The following is a 25,573-nucleotide window of genomic DNA, read 5'->3' as shown; positions in this document are numbered from 1 at the left end:
TTCCCCACGTGTTAGAGAAATTTAGATGAGGCTCTTATTAAAGATCATGTTTAGGCTACGTGCCGATATTTTGGGACCCATGGGGTCGTGTTGCTGTTGAATTAGTTGTTTTAAAAATGTACATTTCACACTCAGTCATATTCGTCCATTGCGAGGATATTTATGGGATTGAGCTGCGCGCCGCAGCAGGCCACATTGGCTTTATATATGTTATCATTAAATAGATTGGGGTTGCCCGCCTGTAGCAGGCCAGAATGGCTTTATACATTATTATTATTCTATATCGGGGCTGCCTGCCTCCAGCATGCCTTATTGGCTTTACTATTTTATGGATCGGGGTTGCCCGCCTGCAACAGACCTTATAGGCTTTATTATTATATGGATCGGGACTGCCCGCCTGCAGTAGGCCATAAAGGCTTTATATCACGCTTTGGCTGAATGAGCCCCTCCGGAGTCTGTACACACACCTAGTGAGCGTAGATGATTATACATATTCGGGATGGATTTTTCAGGGCATGGACTTGCCTTACTTATTTATATTGTAATGAATTTACCTGGATATGGATCTTGTCCGTATCATTTACATTTGGGGATAAATTACCCCAGGGCTGGATTGGCCTTATACGGTACTAAATGACTGACTGTCAGTCGATGTGTATATATATACGGGTTGAAACGCCCCAGGGGCTGGATTGGCCATAAACTGTACCGAGTGACCGAATAATTTGTGACCATTATTTACATGAGGTCTTTCTACTGAGATGTCATATTCCTCATATCATGCAGTATTGATCTATTTCACTTGTACTGAGTTTTACTGTTGAACTTGAAAGCATGCCTACATTTTTGTACCATTATCTATACTGAATTGTACCTGCGGACCTCGTCACTACTTTCAGCCCAGAGGTTAGTCTTGTTACTTATTGAGTTGGTTGTACTCATACTACACTCTGCACCTTGTGTGTAGATCCAGGTGCTTCCGGACACGGCGACTTATTGACTCATAGTGAGTGTCAAAGTCGACCTCTCGTCACTATTTTTTCGAGATTAGGCTTGATACTTACTGAGTACATGTTGTTTACGTACTCATGCTACGCTTGCTGCACATTTTTGTGCAGGTACATATATGTTTAGCGATATCTTAGGCATAGAGGCGCAGCTATTGCGGGGACTTATGGTGGGCTGCATTTCCATGTTACGAATTTGCAGCATACAAAGTCTCCATCAGTGTTATTTACATACCCCTGTCTAACTTGTATTCCAGACAAATGTTGCATTTATCTAATTTTCCAGTTGAGGCTCATGCACTTGTGACTCCAGGTCTTGGCACACACATTAATAGAGTTGTGGATTTAAGTATTTTTCTTGATTTTTATTTACTCAGAACCTTTGTATTTTTATTAAATATTGCAAGTAAGAAGAGTTTAATTTCTCGAAATTTTTTTGATGGAATGATATATGTTTAATTCACAAATATTGCAAGTAAGAAGAGTTTAATTTCTCGAAATTTTTTTGATGGAATGATATATGTTTAATTCACTTGTTGGCTTGCCTGACAGCGGTGTTAGTCACCATCACTACCTTTAACGGATTTCGGGTCGTGACACCAAAACAAAACTCAAGTAAGTGAAAGAAGCCCGCATTCCCTCTCTTCTTTCCCTTCTCTTCCTCAAGCTAGTACCAAAAAGCCTATTTCGAAAGCCGTCTTTCAATCTTTCTTCGAGGTGAAGGATGACAATGCAAGATTTAATCTAACCGGGTTCCAATTTGGGCCTTTAACCAAAGTAAAAGATTATTTCGTTCTGGATAGTTATTTACTTACTCAGTGGATATGAACATACTCTGGGTCAGAATTATGGGGGGTATTTCTTGATCATCGGAAATTTACGCAAGGTCTTCGAAAGGAAATGAACCCGAAGAGGACCACCAACTAGCGGATCAGAAAGATTTTTGTTTCACTATGGATCGAGATGTGTGTCAATTGTTACTATTTCAGCCGCAGCATCTGAAAGATAATGCAAAATAATAGTCATTGTTTCACTATGGGTAAAGTTGTTTTCGTTTTCATTTTTATAAAGTGCTAATATATTCTTGCTGCAAGGCGCCAAACATATCTCGGCAAATCTCATTCGGTGAAGAGACATGTGGGAGAAAACAACAGTAATTGAATTTCTTCAAAACCCTCTGAAAAGCAGGATTTTAGAGTGTCGGTATCAATAATATAATTTGACAGGCCATATGGATCGACGAAATTGATCACGACAATCTAATGACAAAATGTTGGATCGGTGTAGATCCTTGAAAAAAGATAAGGTTAAAATGAGAAAAGTAATGCAAATCCAACCAAGTCTTTGCATTCATAAAGCATTTGAAGATCAAACCACTAACTTAACTCATGAAGCACTTGGCAGAGTCTCAGATTTCTCCGTCTCCATTGGCTCAGCAGCAGGTGGTACTTCATTTCCAGCGCTGGCACCCTCAGTTGCATTTGCATTTCCTGCATTAGGACTCTCTGCACTCTGAGGTTGTTGCTCACCTCCTTGAGGAGATTGAGATGATGGTGTTTCAGGAGTTGCTGGCTTTGCTGGCTTAGGCTTAGGCTTTGTCATTATAGGCCTACAAACCCTGCAAAGACAGAAAGTACCTCGAAAATGACAAATCGGCAGAGCAAAGCAAGGAAAAGGAAGAACAAGGAAAGAAGGCCGGCCCTATGCAGACAAAACAGAAAAAGCGACTAGCCAACCAAGAATTTGCAGTAATATTAACCCAAATATTTATATTTACAAACTGATAGCAAAATAGAATCAGTAGTCAAAAGTACCTATCAAGTGCCTCTGCTTTCTTCCGAACATCCGCCGACAGAAGAACTGGGTTGGCATATTTCGGAAGAGCATCCTGCTGCTGCTTTTTCTCTCTAAACCAAGACTCGGCTTCGACACATTCGTTCAAAACCTTGAAAGTGCAAGAGAAACATAAGCATCAAAAGACTTTTTCAGGAAGAAGAGGGTCGAGCATATAAAGAAAGAAAACAAATGGCATATAGCAAGATTAAGCAGATATGTGCACACCTTCTGCTTCTCTGCTAAATCAATGTGATCAAACTTAGGATCATTTGACATGGCCGCCTCTCTGTAACTATTGATGCAATAAACAAATTGGTCAATTACGGATCCCCTCTCCATGTACTCCTTGTACCGTTGCTCAATCGGGTCACCTTGCTGCAGATTCGCCACACTAAATCAGCTCCATACATGCCAAAAGGACAAGGGAAATAGGATATTCAAGAAACGCCAACCTTTTTAAGCTCCTCAAGCTTGGCAATATACACACCCTTCGTTTCATCCTCTCCATCTTCATACAACCAATCTTCCACTTCTTGAAGTTTAGCCATAAATTGTTCTCTTTCTGAATCAATTACAAACTCTTGATATTTATCTGAAAGCTGGATATATTAAGAAGGGGAGACCTGTCAGTAACATATCAAATGTTTTCATACAACTACCATAAGGCCAACAAATACCTTATTCCTCATGTCATAAACATAGGCCTCGACAGCATTCTTCTTGTCCTTTGTCTCTTCCATAACACGGTCCTGAAGAGCCATTTCAAATTCTTTCTCAACAGCCTTCTGAACATCAGCAGCTGCCATTGCTCCATAAACAATCTCTGTCACTGGTACAGATGTCTTCTTGACCTTTTTCTTGGGGGCTTCAACCTGCAAGAAAATGAAAACAATAAATGCTAAGCTTTACTGACATCTTTGAGCTACTACGCTGAAGCAGAAGAAGAATATAAGTTATCCAACATTAATTAAGCGAAAAAAGCACTGCACTGATGCATTTCAAGAATTAAAATACAGGTAAACACTAACCCATGCATGCATTCACAATAGTAAATGCATAAATCAAATCCCCCGATTTGAATAGATGCATAGTTTGATTAAAAACAGCCAAATATGACTGATAGGAAATATAAACTAGCTCAAGCAGTAATGAGAAGAGATGAAACAGTGCTGTGTTACCTTAGCATCTGTTTCCATCTTGACAGGTTTGTCACCAGATTCTGGAACATCATTCTCAGCCACAGAAGCATCTCCAGCTCCTTTAGCATCTTGCATATTTACATCAGATTCCGATGTAGTTGAAGGAGCAGCATCACCAGAAGCTTCATCTGTTTCCATTTCGGCAGGTTCCTTAACTGCCTCTTTCACAACTGGGACTTCCACCTCTTCTTCTTCCAAAAGCTAAATTACAGATCAAAACCATAAGATTAGATGATAGTCTCTCCATTCACTAAATAATTGCAACATAAAAAGGAAAAACGAAGAGAAACCACAAAGTTCTGGACTTACAGTGGCAGAATCAACCGAGACAATACCATGCAGGTTTAGGCGTACTTTAACTTTTAGTTTGGCCCTTTCACCCTTTGCAGATTGGAATGGTCCGATCTGTCAAGAAGATCAAAGAAAACCCAAGTGAGCCAAGGACTCACCTGAAACCAGAGGATCCATTTTCCATTTATTTTAATAGATGAAAAACACAGGACCTAATGAGTGAGTGAAACTATGAAATACCGTGTAAGTACTGATCTTTGCTGGCGCCTGAAGCTCACTAACATCAGCATACTGTACATCTATTGTAAACGTGCCAGATCTGTAGAATGTCAGAGCTTTCACACTGGGTATCGGATTCCCTTTGGGGAAAACAATCGTGCTCTGATGATTCTCTAAAGCTCCATTTTGTGCGTCTGGAGCAGGCCCCTTCCATGACAATGCAATTGGGAAAGGGAAGCTCTCATTGACCTTCAATCAGCCAACGATAACTATTAGTACAGTTATTACGCTTATAAATCACCATTATTTATTCAGCTTGGAGCCAGATGTGCAGTAGTAACATAATCGTTTATCAAAGGTTAATAGTAAAACAATTGACATTCGCTTCAATAAAAATCTTGGTCAGTCTATAATACTTGTATTTCCTTCATCCTTCAAGAAGACAATATCTTCAACCTCCCACTTTGTCATTCATTACCTCTTTTTATTAGTGCTTCGTCATTAATTACTCACTTTCATGCTTGTTTCAAGCCAACTAAAAATTAGGTCTCACTAAACAACAACAACAACAACATACCTAGTATATTCCCACAAGTGGAGTCTAGGGAGGGTAGTATGTACTATGTACGCAGTCCTTACCCCACTCAAACAACTAAATAAACTGAAGAAAAGATCAAACCAATATTTTTGTTCACATACTAAATGTGTCTACTTAAATAATAAGGATTATCGACGACATTGCAACACATTAAGAAGTTGAAAGCCCTGAGTCCAATATAACCATGGAAAAACAAATCAACCAAGAGAATACAAGGCTGACACGTTACCTGGAATTCTCGCACTTTAAAGGTAGGACTGAGAATAGCGCATTGCAATGCACATCCTTTGGCCACACATTCACTTGCATTCATGGTGCGCCTTGGTTCCTTACCAAAGAACTCCGTCAATATCCTCATAATTGCAGGCACTCGAGAGCTTGACCCAACAACCTCAACTGCATGAATGTTCTCAGTAGTGAACCCAGCTTCAGCAAGAGCATTCTCTAGTGGTTTCTTCACTCTCTCCAGTATAGGTATGCTGATTTGCTCAAACTCCTCCCTCTTGATAAATCCTCTGACATCCTTCTCATCCATTAAACACTCTATATTCAAAGGTGCCTCAGGGTTTGCGCTGAGGACCTTTTTCAACTTTTCACAAGCAGCTCGAAGTCTAATGCATGCCCTAGCATTTTGGAAAACATCGATTTTGTATTCTTCCTTGAACTTTGCGGCAAAATGTTGGAAAAGAGCTTCATCAAAATCCCTCCCACCAAGATTTCTGTCAAATGAATGAGCCAATATCTTCAACTGGCCTTTCTTGAAGCCAGCAATACAAACTTGCAAGCTTGCATGTCCAACGTCAATAAAAGCAACATTCAGTGGGTCATTTTCAGGTAAATCTGTCTTGTAAATACCATATGCCAATGCAGTAGCTGTTGTCTCATGAATTAGATGCAAAGGATGCAAACCAGCTATCATGGCTGCATCCATTACAGCTCTTCTCTGAAGATCAGTGAAATAAATCGGAATTCCTATGCAACAATCAACAACTGCTGCATTGAGATTCTTCTCTGCTATAGTTTTGAGATCCGAAAACACCATTCCAAGAACCTGCGTAGGTGTAAAAGTTCTCATTTCCCCCAAATATAGTGCATGGATGAAAGGATATCCATCAGGCCCTTCGGTTACTGAAAAGGGCAGTGCCTTAAGATCTCTTTGCAGCTCGGGATCAGAAAATTGCCTCCCAATTAACCTCTTTATCTGTGAAATGGTGTTTTTTGGGTTCATCATACTTGATGCTGCACCAGCAGTCCCGAGAAACCGTTGCTTCTCTCCAAAGCAGACTATAGCTGGTGTTTCCCTTTTTGATTCGTCATTAAGTACGACATCAATACCTCTCTGCCTTGCAACCGCAACAACGCCACTCTCGTTCCCAAAGTCAAAACCAACCACGCTCATCTTTGCTGGCTGCAATCACTCGATATCCAACAATAAACGGAAGTTCCTGGACAACATCAAAAGATACGATAAAATCAACTAAAACACCAGCATGCACTGTATACAAATCTATACAGAAAGAAGTTATGCATTGGAAATGATAGCTCTCAATCAACATGAAAAAACTTATTACCTTTCCATTAAAGAGCTAAGAAAGCTGATCACTCATGGCTGGGTTTTCTTGGAATGGAATTACACTATGCATTAATCATCGATACACTGAAGAGAGCACTATAAGTTGGCTGGTGCAACCCAAACATCAATAGACTAAAGTAGCAAGGACTCAAAGATCATGAAAGATTTTTCCCCCTAGTTTGCCCAGAATCCGAAGTTCAAGTACGATTTTTATCTAATTTTCCTGCCAAGGAAACTTTCCTGCATGAATGAGCTTGCCCACGTACCAACATGCTGGGACTCAATTGGTGAAGACCAAGAAGAACAAGGATTTTTTAATCTACTATCTAGGAAAACACCAAACACGCCCAAAACTCAGCCATTATAAAGAAGGTACTCTCTAGAACGCCTTATACAAACTTAGTCAGGCACTGATCAGCCTGTTCCATTTTTCCCTAAAAATGAATCTTCATGTTAAGAACTAATTGAATAGAGGATTAATTAAAGACTGGCTAATGGCTACCTAGTAAATTACAATCACCACTTTATCTAGCCTAAGGAATTTGCTACCGTCCCCTTTTTCAATCTTGCACCTTTGACAATAAACTTCACTATGTTACATCATTTCTTTATCATTTGTTCTTTTATTATTATGACGCTGGTCTCCGAACAAACTTGGGGCACCTGAGTATTCCACCAGTTATCGGGTAATTATGCCCAACAAGGATTAGGCAGAAAGGAATTACCATTTGTTCTTTCCTAATTTTCCAAAACTAGATTAAAGAGTTCACAATAGCAACCAACAATGCAGGAATTAGAAGGACTAAGAGACAATTTTCTACTAATCATAAAGCCTTTCATTAAGCCATACAACAGTCTGCATCACCAGACAACAAATTTAGTTAACTCCTAGCAAAAACATTATGCAGCATGCGATTCAAAAGGGAAAACATCAAAACTAACCAATGATACTATATCTCTAGCTAAAAATGTGAGGCCAACGAACAATCAAGCAATCGGTTGTAACAAATTCCTAAAGAAAAAACAGAAATCATAGATCTGCAAATTGTGATGAATGAGAGTTTCGTGATTCAAACAATACCTTGAAGACGAAGAATAGAATCTTCTGGAATCTATGTTCCAACGTGCGCGATTGATTTTTTGGTGAGGCAAACGGAAGATACTGATATAAAATAGAAGGGGTTTAAAGGAGAGCAATAAAGAGGAACAAGAGAAAAGGGGTTTGTGTAGAATTTTCGATTTTATAATTACTAAAAATGACTTCTTTTTTTCCTTTTGTTTTTTCGAGTGGTCCTAGATTTGTCTAGAGGTATATATACTAGCGCTTCTAGAAAGTTCTTTCTCCTACAGCTATACCCTTGTTGACAGTGTCTGAACTAAGAGGGTATGGGCCTAGAGGGTTAGTTCATAGATTCTTTTGGATTCGTGGATCTAAGTGGGCTTTGATGAGGTGAACTCTTTTTGAAGGATTACTTAAATAGCCGTCCACTTAATTACTTTAATTAAATATAGCCAAAAAATGTATAATAAATATAGAATTATTTTTAAACTAGAATACCAGTATAAAAAATTTACATACCTACTTTTTTAAAAAAGTTTAACCGATGCCGAATTTTTGGGTAACTTCAGATACGCTTTTTTCTTCTTCTCCGCTACTCCTTTTTTAATCTCTGTATTCATGTTTCATGTATCCAGAAGTTTCGTTGTTGCTTTCTTTTTCTATGTATTCATGTTTCATGTATCTACGAGCCATTTGATTTTTTCTTCTTTTTCTTAGTTGCAAAATACCATTATAGGTTGTGCTTAGGGTTTCTTCTTCTTCTTAGTTGCAAAATAAGTTTGTTAAATTTACTGTTATTTTAATAACTAGTATTAGCACCCGCGCTGATGCGCGGACATTAATCATGTCAAGTATTTGAGTTATTTGGATTATATGTAAATAATCTTAAAATTTAAACATTCTCGATAAATATAGATAATCATTGGATATTAATTAAGAAACACTACATGAAAAAGATTAACCATTTCTCAAATCTCCTAGCTACAATTCTATTTTTTTTTTTTGGTACCATTCTCGTCGGTGTCATTGGATCATAAAAATAGCCAGGAAGCAAAATAATAACTCATATTTATGGCAAAACAATTATGAAGGACTCTTTCGATACGACTTGACTCTTTTACTACTACTTGAACTCTTATTTGGTGTGTTGATATCTTTCAGAAAATATTTCTATTTTAAATTTCAGTTTCTAAAACTTTATTTTTCAATAATAATTATTTTTATAATAATGTAAGTGAAAATATTATCCTTAATTCAAAACTTATTTTAGCCGGCTATCTAAAAATTTAAATAATTCTTTAGCGAGTGAATTTGTTTTCCAGTATAACTCTATTTTGATATTTTGACACTAACCATATTAAATATCTAATTTATTTGAATTATATTTAAATAACCTTAAACTTTAAACCTTCTAGATAATTATAGATAATCGTTAGATATTAATTAAGAAACACTATATGAAAAAAGACTAACATTTTCTCAAATCTTGTAGTGATAATATTTTTTTGCATATTTTTCATTGGTGTCAATGGAATCTAAAAATAGTCACGAAGCGAAATAATAACTCGTATTTATGGAAAAGTACAAAGGTTGACAAAATATGAACGACTCTTTGGTTACGATATGACTCTTTTACTATGACTTGAACTCTTATTTGGTAAGCTGTTATCTTTTAAAAAATATTTCTATTTTGAAATTTCAATTTCTAAAACTTTATATATATTTCAATAATGATTATCTTTATAATGATGCAAGTGAAGATAGTATCCTTAATTTAAAATCCACTTTAATCAGCTATCTAAAAATTTAAATAATTTTATTGCTGGTGAAACTTTATTTCAGTATGACTCAATTTTGAGTTTATCGATATCTCTACCCACAAATTTTGAATTTTGAATACTCTACATATACAGATTTTTTGTTCTTTGAATCATTAAATGTTAATTTAGGATACTTTTCGGCTATATATATATATATATGGCTTAACCTCAATGCAAATAACTCAAATTGCATTTGAGTTCAAATATATATAGACTAAATTTACCATATATTATTTCCATTTATTTGCTTGTCACTTGGCTTAACCACAATGCCAATAGTATGTGGTAACTTTATTCTTTTCTCGACACCAAACTTGGCTTTACCACAATGCAAACTATTTAAATTGCATTTAAATTCAGATTTAAATATCATATCAATTTGTTACTAATAGTGATTTTTAAAAAACGACACATAATATAAATTAAAAAATTCTTATCTTATAATCTATGTATTTGAATTGAAAAAATATATATTTGAAATCGATGAGATCAACTTCCAAAATTTATATACTCAACAAAGATGAAGCAGAAAAAGAAATTCCTTGTCATCTCTTATTTCTGATTTTTAGTTTTTCCATCTATCTTTTTCTAAATTTATTTTTTTTAATCTTATTTTTTATGTTTTTCTTCTTTTTTTGTTACAAAAATTAATTTATTTCACTATAAAAGGATGAGTTATAATAGAAATTGTCTATATGAGAAATTTATTTATATTTTTAATCTTTGGTTGAAATTCTTTCATATTTTCCTTTTTGCTTTATCTAATCAACCTAAATAGGTGCTCACCCAACTACTAAATTAAAAAATTAAAGGATATGTAATTTATATATAATTCATATGTAATATGTGTATAATCACGTGTTGTCGGTATATCATCTATGTATATCAGCTATAAAAAGTAAAATATAAATCTGGCCAGATATTTATGTAAATATTCCATAAGATCTTGGCTACTTGATTTTATCCCTGATATGACTTCTGTTATAATAATTTAAAAAACTCTCTACCAAAATTCAAAAATATCTTATCCTTTTATTTTTAAAATTATATTATATTTTAAAAAATAATCTCATTTCGAAATAATTTACTTACATTTTTTAAAAGCAATTCACGTCATACCAATTTTATTTTTTTAAAATGTAACGACCCGACCGGTCGTTTCGAGAATTTAAGTCCCGTCCGGCGACATAAGGCCCTGAGCAGCTTCATATTATGTGTATTGACTTGCGTGCGTGGTTAAATTCGGTTACTGGATGTTTCAGAGTGATTTGTGACACTTAGTCCCTAAAACGGAAGCTTAAGTCTTAGGATTTCGACAGTAGTCGGAACTATGTGAAGACGACTCCGGAATGGAGTTCTGTCGGTTTCATTAGCTCCGTTGGGTGATTTTGGACTTAGGAGCATGTCCGGACTGTAAATCCGAGGTCTGTAGCTGATTTAGGCTTGAAATGGCAAAAGTCAAATTTTTGGAGATTTGGACAGGAAGTGGACTTTTTGATATCGGGGTCGGAATGTGATTCCGAGAGTTGGAACAGCACTGCTGTGTTATTTGGGACTTGCCTGCAAAATTTGACGTCATTCTGAGTTGATTTGATAGGTTTCGGCACGGGTTTTAGAAGTTGAAAGATTTGAAAATTTATAAGTTCGATTCATGGTGCGATTCGTAGTTTTAACATTGTTTGATATGATTTGAGACCTCGAGCGGGTCTGTGTTAGGGTATAGAACTTGTTGGTATATTTGGACGGGGTTCCGAGGGCCCCGGGTATTTTTCGGACAAGTTGCGGATGATTTCCATGGTTTTGGGGAGGTCTGAGTTCTGGTGTAATCGCACCTGCGGACCTTAGGCGCAGGTGCGAAGATGGAGGCGCAAGTGCCAGAAGAGCTGAACTTGGCAGTCTCCGCAGGTGCGGAGAATTTGTGCGCATCAGCGGACTCGCACGTGCGGAGATGGAAGCGCATATACGAGAATTGAGAGTTGGCCTAGGGTCGCAGGTGCGAGGAAGTTCCGCATTTGCGATGCCCGCAGATGCGCAGAAGGCTCGCAAATGCGGAGGCTGTGGGAGTTAGTGACTTCCGCATGTAAGACTGGTTAGACTGCAGGTGTGGTAGGCGCAGATACGAGAAATGATCGCATGGCAGAAAGGGGTTGGAATCGAGGGTTAGTTCATTTTTCACTCCATTTTTTATTTTTAGCTCGGGAGAAGGCGATTCCTTGAGGGATTTTCAAAGGAATCTTGTGGGTAACGATTCCTTACTCGAATTTGGTTTTATTGCATTAATCTATAATTTTTCTCCATTTAATTTCGGATTTTTGGGGTTGAAATGGAAAAATATTGGAAGAACTTCTTCAATAAAGATTTTGAGTTTTGAAGGGGGATTTGTAGTCGGATTTGAGTAATTTTTATATGGTTGGACTCGTGAGTGAATGGGTGTTCGTATTTTATAATTTTTACTCGATTCCGAGATGTGGGCCGGGTCGACTTTTTAGGGCGAATTTCAGAATTTTTGTTAAAATATTAATTTCATTGATTAGATGAGTCTATTATTGTTGTATTCATGTTATGCAATTGTGTTTGGCTAGATTTTGGGCCATTCGGAGCCGGATATTCATGGAAAGGCATTGTGATCGATTGTTTGAGCTTGGTTCGAGGTAAGTATCTTGCCTAACCTTGTGTGGGGGACTTCCCCTTAGGATTTGAGTCTTCTATGTTGATTGTAGTCTGTGTACACGAGGTGACGAGTGCGTGCACAGATTTATTTGTGGAAAGTTGGCCTTTTAGGATTCTTAGGTCCTTGTATTCATTGAATATGCAATTGTTCTTGTTATGATTATATATCTTAATTACTAGATTCACATCTACCTGCTTAATTAGAATCAATTGCTTCATGATCCACTATTATTGTTACTTGATTCATACGTGCCTTAACTGAAACTGTTAACTCTTTTATAGCCATGCTATCTTTTCATAACTGCTTATCTTTATTTGAAATTTATATTATTTCATCCTATAATTATTCAGTCTTAATTGAGGTTATAATTATTTTTCCGCTGCTTATCCTTAATTGAATTGTTGAATATCCTTCGTAATTTCCTCAACCTTAAAAGAAGTTTAGATATCCTATATCTTAGTCGACTTGTTTTATTTGGAATTATTTGATTCCTGTTAGCTTCCCTATTGTTGAAGTGTATATTGTGGGATCGTTGTTACACATTAGTTTTTCCTTTGTTGAGTTGTTCTTTTTTCGCCTAGCATTCTTTACTGTGGTTATTCCTTGTGAATTGGTTCTACTGTTTCTTTGTGAATTAAAGTTCTTGAGTTGATTTACTTGTCGTACTTTGTATTATTGTCATTGTTGCTGTTGTACTTGTTATTGTTGTGATGCACGAGGTTTCTGTTGTGCGGTTGTTATTATGGGATTACACGAGGTTTCTGTCGTGCTATTGTTACCATTGATATTTGCACATACGGCGTGACAAGGCGGGATATATATATATATATATATATATATATATATATATATATATATATAGAGAGAGAGAGAGAGAGAGAGAGAGAGAGGTTGCGCATGTGGCGAGACAAGGTGGGAACATTATTATGCACGTGTGGCGAGACAAGGCGTGCATTTATGTTACTATTGCACACATGGCGAGACAAGGTGGGCTGTGTCAGGGATTGATTTGTGATGATTTGTGGCTTGGGGGCATTATTGTTGTTGATATTTGTGAAGTGGTATACATACCTGTGTGAGCTTTATCTTGTGAAAGCTGTAAGAAAATATTCTACGTGTTGTCCGTTCTTTTTTCTTATACTTATTTGCTGATATGGACTATGGTAGGACACTTGCACAAGCATACACGTAGTTAAGTACTCTTATTGGATAAGAGGTGTTCTTGATATTGTTGATCATAGATGCTCACCCTTGTTTACTTGCCTTCTATGTGAGAATGGCTCTATTGGCACGTGAATCGTCAGTGCGGTTATGAGGTATTATGAGGGCTCAGGATGCCAAGTGTTAGGGTTCAGGTATTGAGACCTGTGAGTTGTAAATTATCCGAGGTTCGGTACCTCGTGAAGTTGTTGGCTAAAACCTGATGTAAAAGCGGTTGTAGTTGTTGCGTTATTACTTATCCTTGTTGTATTTGTGATTCCGGATTTAGGTTGGGTTCCATTCATTTTTCTGTGTCATTTTCATGATATTTCGCCGACACTGGTTGTTTCCTTCCTTATTACCATTACTGTACTGTGAGTCATATTGCATAGTCTTTATGTAGACATCATACTTATGCTGCTTATATACTTGTACCTGCTTAGTTTATTAGATCAGTGAATGTCTTGACTGTTCCTCGTCATTACCCCACCGAAGTTAGTCTTGATACTTATTGGGCACCGCTGTGGTGTGCTCATGCTACTTTTCTGCATATTTTTTGTGTGCAGATCCAGGTAATTGTTCGTTAGCTAGCTGTGTAGACTGTTGCTGCGGAGACTCAAGGTAAACCTGCCGCTGCATTCGCAGGCTTCAGAGTCACCTTCAACTTTTCGTTTTGTACTATTTATTCTTATTTCTGGACAGTTGTATTTAAAAGTTTTCTAGCAAACACTCTGTAGAGCTTATGACTTGTACTACCAGTTTTGGAAATTTTAAGAGATTCTATTTAAATAATGTTGTTGTTTTAATTATTGTTAGGCTTACCTAGTCCCTAAGACTAAGTGCCATTACGGTACCCAAATGGAGGAAAAGTTGGGTCGTGACATAAAATATACATTTTGTTACACTTGAAAAATCGATATAGAAATTATCAATTAGAAACTAATATCCCTCTTGTTGAAATTCGAGAGGAAAAAACCTTTCATATAATCTAATGATTCACAACTAATATTCTTCAACGAAAAAAGTATTATACCCTTGCAATGTTGGTTTGATTGTAGCTAAATGAAAAGATTTCAGCTTATATCCTTCAATTCCTAGAAGGTGCTAAATTGAAATTAATGATAGCAATTGTATAGCTAAAGTTTTGCTATTTGTTTGATGTTCATTTATACAAATTGACTCGTCAAGCAAACATTCATCAAAAAGAAAAAAAAAACTTTTTTTGAATATTGACTTATTTTTGTGATGTTTCTTTCTCGAACATGTAGGTTTACTTCATTTTATATGTAAGTAAATTTTTATTTGATTTTTAAACTCTTTTTTGTTATCTGGATAAACATAGACGTGCACCCTATATATTATATTTATTTTAAAAAAATTCTCTTTATTCAAATCTAGCTATAGTATTTTAAAGAACTTTAATTATATCATTTTAGATGTGAAAGAGTTTTATAGTTATATGGAGTAGTTTTATTATTATTATTATTATTATTTTTTTTGCCAAAGGCGAAGTAGTATTTAAATAATTAGAAAAGATAGAAAAAGTTCCTAACATGATTGCATATGATCATTAACCGAATTAAGTATGATACCAAAAGATAAATTTATTTTTTATTTTAATTCAAATTTAAAAACTTTATCTATAAATTAAAAATTATCCTATAATTCTAAACGCGTTCGAGGGCAAACGTTTATTTAAGAGGGAGAGAATGTAACGACCCGGCCGGTCGTTTTGACTATTACAATCTCGTTCCCCCATTTACTGCTCAAATTTTGATTTATGGTTGTTATTTGGCTTGCCGGGGAAATGGGTTCGGGTTCGGTGAGGTTTTGAAATGATTTGGAATACTTAGTTCCAAGGTTTAGGACTTAAGTTGAAAATGTTGACCGGATGTTGACTTATGTGTAACGACCCCGGAGAAATTTTGCTAAGAAAATTAAGGTTTGGTGGTGCCGAAGTAAATCAATTAGTACAAAGATTATAAAAATTTCTCGCGGTGATCTCTTGGGTTGAACAATGCACCGATGTGTAAAGGAAAATTTTATCAAAAAATGGTCATTTCTGCGACCACTACGCGGTCGCAGAATCACTCTGCGGACTGCATAATGGTCACAAAGTGGATCAGGAGAGGGGCAAGATTTGAGAAAAATCTGCGGTGCACTATGCGACCGCAGACCTATTTTGCGGTGCATTATGCGACCACAGAACAAGTATGCGACCCGCATAATGACCGCAGACCGGGTCAGTAATGCCCATCTTTGGAGGCCAATTTATGCGGTGGATATGCGGACCGCATACCTGTTATGCGATCGTATAACTGCGTCGGAGCTTCCATTCTTTCTAATTTTTTACCCGACCCAACTTCAATTTATAGCCCTGGAAACTCATTTTTTAGCCAAATATCTGATATTTTAGAGAGGGGTGAGAGCATTTTAGGGAGAGAAAGTGAAGACTTAGTGATTTATCCATCAATTCTTGTTCAAGGTTTGAAGATTTCACAAGGATCTTGCTAGGGCTTCAAAGAGGTAAGAATTTCTTTCCCTAATTCTTTAATTTCGAATTTGGAGTAAAGATGGGTGATTAATAGTATGATTCTTGGGTGTAGAGTATCATATATACATACCAATAAGGTTGTGGAAAGATTGTTAAGTTCAAATGGGTAAGGATTGGGTTGAAAATAGTAAAAATCTTCATAGACTTTAACTGAAGATTTGAGGGTCGAGTTAGTGTTGGATTTTGGTAAAATTTATATGGTTGGACTCGTGGTTGGATGGGCATTCATATTCTGTAACTTTTGTCGGGTTCCAAGATATGGGCCCTACGGGCGATTTTTGAGTTAATTTCGGATTTTATTGAAAAAATTAGTATTTCCTTATGGAATTAATTACAATAATTTGTATTGACTGATTCGAATTAATTGTGGCTAGATACGAGACTTTCGGAGACCAATTCTCGTGGCAAGGGCATAGCGGAATAAATAATTACACGGGTTAAGGTAAGTAACAATTATAAATCTGGTCCTGAGGGTATGAAACCCCGGATTTTGGTATCATGTGATTATTTTGGAGGTGGCGCACATGCTAGGTGACGGGCGTGTGAGCGTGCTCCGAGGGGATTGTGACTTGGTCCGTACCGAAAAACTGTAAAGTTGAATAATTTATTGTTAACTATATAATCTCTATGTGTTGAAGAAATTTGACTATAAATCATGTTAGAAATCATGCTTAGGCTATGTTATAGTACTGTTGAGACCCGTAGAGGTCGCGTCCTTGTTGAATTATTTGCTAATTGATGTCTTTTACTCGGTCATGATTTTTCTTGCGTATTATACCTCAGTCTTTCTGGATATTTGTTGATATACTATGTTATCTTTCTTTGGGCTGATCTTTGTGATTTCTGAGAGCCCGAGAGACTTGAGAGGTTGAGAACTGAGTAAGGCCGATGGCCTGTCGGTGAGGTAAGGATATTATGGCGCGTGAGTTGTCCGTACAGGATATTATAGCACGTGAGTTGTCCGTGCAGATTATGGCGCTTGGGCTGTAGGAGCCCCTCCGGAGTCTGTACACACCCCCAGTGAGCGCGGGTACCCATTGCGTGTGAGTGTTGAGGGCTGAGAGCCGAGTGGTTGAGCTGTTGTGATGAGCTGAGAGACTGTTGCCTGAGAGGCTGTACTTGCTTTGCATTTGTTGTTGCACTTGCTTGCCATCTGTCATTGTTGTGAAATCTCTGAAAGAATTTATATCCGGATTACTTGAAATTGAACTGTATAAATTGATCTGACTTAAACTGCCGGATTTGAAAGCATGTCTATTCTTTGCTGGAACTATTGAAAGTGAACTATGACTGTGTAGCTCGTCATTATCTTCAGTTCCTTAGTTTTTAGTATTACTTGCTGAGTTGGTTGTACTCATACTATACCCTGCACTTTGTGTGCAGATCCAGGTGTTCCTGAACTTAGCGGGTGTTGATCATTCGCGCAGTTGATTTTCAGGAGATTTTGAGGTAGTTGTCGTGTTCCGCAGACCTTGTCTCTCCTTCTCTATCTCCTTGTTTACTGTATTTGGTCTCAGACTATTATAGACCGTATTTTCCCGACTTGTACTCACATTAGATGCTCATGTACTCAGTGACACCAGGTTTTGGGAGTGTTGTTTCGAAAATTTCTAAATTTTTGGTATTGTATTAAACGTTACGTTTTTAAATTTAAAGGAAATCGTGGGTTATTGATGTTGTCGGCTTGCCTAGTACTGAGATAGGCGCCATCACGACAGGTTAGGATTTTTGGGTTGTGACAAGTTGGTATCAGAGCCTAGGTTACATAGGTCTCATGAGTCATGAGCAGGTTTAGTAAAGTCTTGCGGATCGGTACGGAGACGTCTGTACTTATCTTCGAGGGGCTGCAGAAACCGTAGGAAAACTTCACTTTCTTGTATTCCGTCGTACAAATTTTTTGATTCCGGAAACTAAATTTCTGTTAATCTATTCTCTCACAGATGGTGAGGACACGTACTACCGGATCGGACGGTCAACCACCAGTGCCACCAGTTAGGGCCGCGAGAGGCCGGGGCCGTGGTAGAGGCCGGGGTCGAGGTCGAGGTCGAGGTCGAGGTGTAGCTCGTACCACAGTTGGACCAGCACATGTAGTACCACCAGTTGCTCCAGCTCAGGAGCAGATTCCAGATATAGCTGAGCCGACAGGATCAGCTCAGGCACCAGCTGTGCCCATTGAGATTCCAGGCCTTCAAGAGACTTTGGCCCAGATATTGGCAGTTTGCACTGGTCTGGCTCAGGTGGTTTCGGCTTAGGCCGCACCTGCCGCTTCTCAGGCCGGGGGAGGTACTCATACCCCTGTTGCCCGTACTCCAGACTAGGTAGTACAGGGACTTTAAATACCGGGGGCACTACCAGTCCAGTCGGTTGTAGCTGCTCAGGCCCCGGTAGTTCCTGTTATGGCAGATGATGAGCAGAGGAGACTTGAGAGATTTGAGAGGCTTCGGCCTCCATCTTTTAGCGGTGCTGAGTCAGAGGATGCTCAGGATTTTCTGGATAAGTGTCAGTGGATGCTTCGGACAGCGGATATTCTGGAGACCAGTAGGGTCTCATTCACTACTTTTCGATTTTCTGGGACTGCCTTCAGGTGGTGGGAGTCTTACGAGAGGTGTAGGCTGGTTGGTGCAGCACCCCTTACCTGGCACTAGTTCTCCGGTCTATTCCTGGAGAAGTTTGTACCTCAGTCCCGCAGAGAGGAGCTGCGCAAGTAGTTTGAGCAACTTCGTCAGGGTGATATGTCTGTGACGCAGTATGAGATGAGATTTTCAGAATTGGCCCGTCATGCTATCTGGTTGATTCCTACAGACAAGGAAAGGATCAGGAGGTTCATAGATGACCTTACTTTTCAGCTGCGATTACTCATGACTAGAGAGAGAGTGTCTAGTGCTACTTTCGACGAGGTTGTTGACATTGCTCATCAGATTGAGATGGTTCGCAACCAGGAATGGATTGAAAGGGAGGCAAATAGGCCTCGTGGTTCTGGTGATTTCAGCGGTGTTCCTTCAGGGGGTCAGTTTTACCGTGGTAAGGGCCGTTCTTACAGACACGCTCAAGCGGGTCGTCCAGTTCATCATGGTGCATCAGCTAGCCATGGTTTTTATAGTGCTCACTCAGGCCAGTTTTCATTCAGTGCACTACCAGCGCAGAGTTCTCATCAGGCCTCGTCCGCTCAGGCTTCTACAGGTAATTCTTTGGGTTATCAGGAGCAGTAGTTCTATTAGAGGAGGGGTTGTTTCGAGTGCGGAGAATTGGGTCATTTCAAGAGAGATTGTCCTAGGCTGTTGAGTGGGGCTCCACAGCAGAGTTCTCGACCAACGGCACCAGCAGTTACACCACCCGCCTAACCAGCTCGGGGTGGGAGTCAGGCAACTAGGGGTCGCCCAAAAGGGGGAGGCCGATCAGGTGGCGGTCAGGCCCGATTCTATACTTTTCCTGCCATGCCAAATGATGTTGCTTCAGATGTAGTGATCACATATATTGTTTCAGTGTGCCACATGGAGGCTTCTATATTATTTGACCCTGGTTCTACTTATTCATATGTATCATCGTATTTTGCTCCATTATCTGGATATGCCATGTGAGTCCTTAGTTTCACATGTTAGTGTATCTACACCGGTGGGTGATATTATTACTGTGGACCGTGTGTATCGGTTGTGTGTGGTAACTATTGGGGAACTGGAGACTAGGGTTGATCTTTTATTACTCGGTATGGTTAATTTCGATGTAATCCTGGGTATGGATTGGTTGTCTCCATGTCATGCTATTCTGGACTGTCACGCAAAAACTGTGACATTGACCATGCCGGGGTTGCCAAAGGTTGAGTAGAGAGGTTCTCTAGATTTTGTTCCTAGTAAGTTAATTTCTTATTTGAAAGCCCAACGTATGGTTGGGAAGGGGTGTTTGTCATACTTGGATTTTGTGATAGATGTTGATGCAGATACTCCTACTCTTGATTCAGTACCGGTAGTAAGAGACTTTCCTGATGTATTTCCTACGGACCTGCCGGGTATGCAACCCGACAGGGATATTGATTTCGGTATTGACTTAGTGCAGGGCACTCAACCCATTTTTATTCCTCCGTATCGTATGGCACCAGTTGATTTAAAAGAATTGAAGAGAAACTTCAGGAACTCCTTGAAAAGGGTTTTATTAGGCCTAATGTGTCACCTTGGGGTGCACCAGTTCTGTTTGTGAAAAAGAAAGATGGCACTATGCGAATGTACATCGATTATAGGCAGTTGAACTAAGTTACAATCAAAAATAAATATCCCTTGCCACGTATTGATTATTTATTTGACCAGCCTCAGGGAGCGAGGGTGTTCTCCAAAATTGATTTGAGATCTGGGTATCACCAATTGAAAATTCGGGATTCGGATATTCAAAAGACAGCATTCAGAACTCATTATGGCCACTATGAATTTCTTGTGATGTCTTTTGGGCTAACCAATGCCCCAACAACATTCATGCACTTGATGAACAGTGTATTTCAATCATATCTTGACTCATTTATTATAGTATTTATTGATGATATCCTGGTGTACTCACGTAGTCAGGAGGAGCATGCACGGCATTTGAGTATTGTACTACAGAGGCTGAGAGAGGAGAAACTTTATGCCAAATTCTCTAAGTGTGAGTTCTGACTTAGTTCGGTAGCATTCTTGGGACACATAGTGTCCAGTGAGGGGATTAAGGTGGATCCGAAGAAAATAGAGGCAGTTTAGAGTTGGCCCAGGCCATCTTCAGTTACTGAGATTCGGAGTTTTCTCGGCTTGGCCGGTTATTATCGTCGCTTCGTGGAGGGTTTCTCGTCTATTGCATTGCCTATGACTAAATTAACCCAGAAAGGTACTCAGTTCAGGTGGTCGGATGAATGTGAAAAGAGCTTTCAGAAGCTCAAGACAGCTTTGACTACAGCCCCAGTATTGGTGTTGCCTACAGGTTCAGGGTCGTATACTGTATATTGTGACGCGTCGCGTATTGGTCTCGGCGCAGTACTTATGCAAGACGGTAGTCTGATTGCCTATGCATCCAGACAGTTAAAGTTACATGAGAAGAATTATCCAGTCCACGATCTTGAGTTATCAGCTATTATTCATGCCTTAAAAATCTGGCGGCATTATTTGTACGGTGTCCAGTGTGAGGTATATACAAATCATCGGAGTCTACAACATTTGTTTAAACAGAAGGATCTTAATTTGCGGCAGCGAAGATGGTTAGAGTTGCTTAAGGATTATGACATTACCATTCTCTACCACCCCAGAAATTCCAATGTGGTGGCCGATGCCTTAAGTCGTAAGGCGGAGAGTTTGGGCAGCTTAGCATACTTACCGGTAGCAGAGAGGCCTTTAGCATTGGATGTTCAGGCTTTGCCCAACCAGTTTGTTAGATTGGATGTTTCCGAGCCGAATCAAGTTTTGGCTTGTGTGGTTTCTCGGTCTTTTTTATATGATCGCATCAGAGAGCGCCAGCATGATGATCCCCATCTGCTTGTCCTTAAGGACACGGTTCAGCACGACGATGCCAAGGAAGTCACTATTGCAGATGACGGTGTATTACGGATGCAGGGTAGGCTATGTTTGCCTAATGTAGATAGTTTGCACGAGTTGATTCTCCAAGAAGCTCACAGTTAGCGGTACTCTATTCATCCAGGTGCCGCGAAAATATATCAGGATTTGAGGCAGCACTATTGGTGGAGGCGAATGAAAAAAGATATAGTTGGGTTTGTAGCTCGGTGTTTAAATTGTCAACAAGTAAAGTACGAGCATCAGAGACCAGGAGGATTACTTCAGAGACTTGAAATTCCGGAGTGGAAATGGGAGCGTATTACCATGGACTTCGTAGTTAGGCTTCCACAGACATTGAGGAAGTTTGATGCAGTTTGGGTGATTATAGATCGGTTGACCAAATCCACGCATTTTATTCCAGTTGGTACTAATTATCCTTCGGAGCGGTTGGCTGAGATTTATATCCGCGAGATTGTTCGCCTTCACGGTGTACCAGTGTCCATCATTTCATATCGGGGCACGCAGTTTACATCACAGTTTTGGAGGGCAGTACAGCGAGAATTGGGCACACATGTTCAGTTGAGTACATCATTTCACCCTCAGACGGACGGACAGTCCGAGCGCACTATTCAGATATTGGAGGATATGCTATGCGCTTGTGTCATTGATTTGGGGGGTTTTGGGATCAATTTCTGCCACTCGCGGAGTTTGCTTACAATAATAGCTACCAGTCAAGCATTCAGATGGCTCCGTATGAAGCTTTATATGGGAGACGGTGTCGGTCTCCGGTGGGTTGGTTTGAGCCGGGTAAGGTTAGACTATTGGGTACTGACTTGGTTCAGGATTCTTTAGAGAAGGTTAAAGTAATTCAGGAACGGCTTCGCACGGCACAGTCTAGAAAGAAGAGTTATGCCGACAGGAAGATTCATGATGTTGTTCACATGGTTGGGGAGAAGGTTTTGCTCAAGATTTCACCCATGAAGGGTGTGTTGAGGTTCGGGAAGAAGGGCAAGTTGAGCCCTCAGTATATTGGGACTTTTGAGATACTTAAGAAAATTGTAGAAGTGGCTTTTGAACTTGCCTTGTCACCTAGTCTATCAGGTGTTTATCCAGTATTCCATGTATCCATGCTCCGAAAGTATGTCGGGGATCCGTCTCATATTTTGGATTTCAGTACAGTGCAGCTGGACGGTAATTTGACTTATGATGTAGAGCCGGTGGCCATTTTAGACCGACAGGTTCGAAAGTTGAGATCAAAGAACATAGCTTCGGTGAAGGTGCAGTGGAGAGGCCAACCAGTCGGAGAAGCTACTTGGGAGATTGAGCAGGAGATGCGGAGCAAATATCCATATCTATTTGAGACTCCAGGTATGATTCTAAGCCCGTTTGAGGATAAATGTTTGTTTAAGAGGGGGAGAATGTAACGAAACGGCCGGTCGTTTTGACTATTGCAATCCCGTTCCCCAATTTACTGCTCAAATTATGAATTACAGTTGTTATTTGGCTTGTCGGGGTAATTGGTTTGATTTCGGTGAGGTTTTGAAATGATTTAGAGCGCTTAGTTCCAAGATTTAGAATTTAAGTTGAAAAGGTTGACCGGATGTTAACTTATGTGTAACGACCCCGGAGAAATTTTGCTTAGGAAATTAAGGTTTGGTAGTGCCGAGGTAGATCAATTAGTACAAATATTATAGAAATTTCTCGCGGCGAGCTTTTGGGTTGAACAATGCACCGATGTGTAAAGGAAAATTTTGTCGGAAAATGGTCATTTCTGCGACCACTATGCGGTCGCAGAATCACTCTGCGGACCGCATAATGGTCGCAAAGTGGATCAGGAGAGGGGCAAGATTTGAGAAAAATTCGTGATGCACTATGCGACCGCAGACCTATTTTGCGGTGCATTATGCGATCGCAGAATAAGTATGCGGGCTGCATAATGACCGCAGACCGGGTCAGTAACGCCCAGCTTTGGAGGCCAATTTATGCTGCGGATATGCGGACCACATACCTGTTATGCGATCGCATAACTGCGTCGGAGCTTCCATTCTTTCTAATTTTTTACCCGACCCAACTTCGATTTATAGCCCTTGAAGCTTATTTTTTAGCCAAAAATATGATATTTTAGAGAGGGGTGAGAGCATTTTAGGGAGAGAAAGTGAAGACTTAGTGATTTATCCATCAATTCTTGTTCAAGGTTTGAAGATTTCACAAGGATCTTGTTAGGGCTTCAAAGAGGTAAGAATTTCTTTCCCTAATTCTTTAATTTCGGATTTGGAATAAAGATGGGTGATTAATAGTATGATTTTTGGGCGTAGAGTATCATATATACATACCAATAAGGTTGTGGAAAGATTGTTAAGTTCAAATGGGTAAGGATTGGGTTGAAAATAGTAGAAATCTTCATAGACTTTAATTGAAGATTTGAGGGTCGAGTTAGTGTCGGATTTTGGTAAAATTTATATGGTTGGACTCGTGGTTGGATGGGCATTCATATTCTGTAACTTTTTTCGGGTTCCAAGATATGGTCCCTACGAGCGATTTTTGAGTTAATTTCGGATTTTATTGAAAAAAATTAGTATTTCCTTATGGAATTAATTACAATAATTTGTATTGACTGATTCGAATTAATTGTGGCTAGATACGAGGCTTTCGGAGACTAATTCTCGTGGCAAGGGCATAGCGGAATAAATAATTACACGGGTTGAGGTAAGTAATAATTATAAATCTGGTCCTGAGGGTATGAAACCCCGGATTTTGGTATCATGTGATTATTTTGGAGGTGCCGCACATGCTAGGTGACGGGCGTGTGAGCGTGCTCCGAGGGGATTGTGACTTGGTCCGTCCCGAAAAACTGTAAAGTTGAATAATTTATTGTTAACTATATGATCTCTATGTGTTGAAGAAATTTGACTATAAATCATGTTAGAAATCATGCTTAGGCTATGTTATAGTACTGCTGAGACCCGTAGAGGTCGCGTCCTTGTTGAATTATTTGCTAATTGATGTCTTGTACTCGGTCATGATTTTTCTTGCGTATTATACCTCAGTCTTTCTGGATATTTGTTGATATACTATGTTATCTTTCTTTGGGCTGATCTTTGTAATTTCTGAGAGCCCGAGAGACTTGAGAGGTTGAGAACTGAGTAAGGCCGATGGCCTGTCGGTGAGGTAAGGATATTATGGCGCGTGAGTTGTCCGTACAGGATATTATAGCACGTGAGTTGTCCGTGCAGATTATGGCGCTTGGGCTGTAGGAGCCCCTCCGGAGTCTGTACACACCCCCAGTGAGCGCGGGTACCCATTGCGTGTGAGTGTTGAGGGCTGAGAGCCGAGTGGTTGAGCTGTTGTGATGAGCTGAGAGGCTGTTGCCTGAGAGGCTGTACTTGCTTTGCATTTGTTGTTGCACTTATTTGCCATCTGTCATTGTTGTGAAATCTCTGAAAGAATTTATATCCGGATTACTTGAAATTGAACTGTATAAATTGATCTGACTTAAACTGCCGGATTTGAAAGCATGTCTATTCTTTGCTGGAACTATTGAAAGTGAACTATGACTGTGTAGCTCGTCATTATCTTCAGTTCCTTAGTTTTTAGTATTACTTGCTGAGTTGGTTGTACTCATACTATACCCTGCACTTTGTGTGCAGATCCAGGTGTTTCTGAACTTAGCGGGTGTTGATCATTCGCGCAGTTGATTTTCAGGAGATTTTGAGGTAGTTGTCGTGTTCCGCAGACCTTGTCTCTCCTTCTCTATCTCCTTGTTTACTGTATTTGGTCTCAGACTATTATAGACCGTATTTTCCAGACTTGTACTCACATTAGATGCTCATGTACTCAGTGACACCAAGTTTTGGGAGTGTTGTATCGGAAATTTCTAAATTTTTGGTACTGTATTAAACGTTACGTTTTTAAATTTAAAAAAAATCGTGGGTTATTGATGTTGTCGGCTTGCCTAATACTGAGATAGGCGCCATCATGATAGGTTAAGATTTTTGGGTCGTGACACTAGCATAGCCAAATATAGAATAAAGTTACCATATATTA

General features: G+C 39.1%; 1 protein-coding gene across 2 annotated transcripts; it reads right to left on the bottom strand.

Moving 5' to 3' along the window:
- Window positions 1-2,145: 2,145 nt before the first annotated feature.
- Window positions 2,146-8,008, bottom strand: LOC107800496 (heat shock 70 kDa protein 15). Of its 2 annotated transcripts, XM_075231196.1 has the most exons (11): window positions 7,805-8,008; window positions 6,722-6,946; window positions 5,380-6,595; window positions 4,574-4,801; window positions 4,352-4,447; window positions 4,022-4,243; window positions 3,521-3,715; window positions 3,296-3,442; window positions 3,069-3,218; window positions 2,822-2,952; window positions 2,146-2,625 (listed from the first exon to the last, which is right to left on the bottom strand). In XM_075231196.1, the coding sequence occupies exons 3-11, from the start codon at window positions 6,547-6,549 to the stop codon at window positions 2,394-2,396; spliced, it is 2,571 nt and encodes an 856-aa protein (XP_075087297.1). In that variant the 5' UTR covers window positions 6,550-6,595; window positions 6,722-6,946; window positions 7,805-8,008; the 3' UTR covers window positions 2,146-2,393. The 2 variants fall into 2 exon arrangements, with proteins under 2 accessions (XP_075087297.1, XP_075087296.1); XM_075231195.1 differs by lacking the exon at window positions 6,722-6,946.
- Between the last annotated feature and the right edge of the window lie 17,565 nt (window positions 8,009-25,573).

Source organism: Nicotiana tabacum, chromosome 15, assembly GCF_000715075.1.
Source record: "Nicotiana tabacum cultivar K326 chromosome 15, ASM71507v2, whole genome shotgun sequence".
Lineage (NCBI taxonomy): Eukaryota > Viridiplantae > Streptophyta > Magnoliopsida > Solanales > Solanaceae > Nicotiana > Nicotiana tabacum.
This window is presented reverse-complemented; position numbering and strand designations above follow the sequence as displayed.

Coding starts and splice junctions, on each gene's coding strand:
- LOC107800496 (XM_075231196.1), bottom strand. CDS start 6,549: ATGAGCGTGGTTGGTTTTGACTTTGGGAACGAGAGTGGCGTTGTTGCG. Junction 4,802..5,379: donor TTAAAGTGCGAGAATTCCAG/GTAACGTGTCAG, acceptor GGCTGATTGAAG/GTCAATGAGAGCTTCCCTTT. Junction 4,448..4,573: donor CAAAGATCAGTACTTACACG/GTATTTCATAGT, acceptor TCTTCTTGACAG/ATCGGACCATTCCAATCTGC.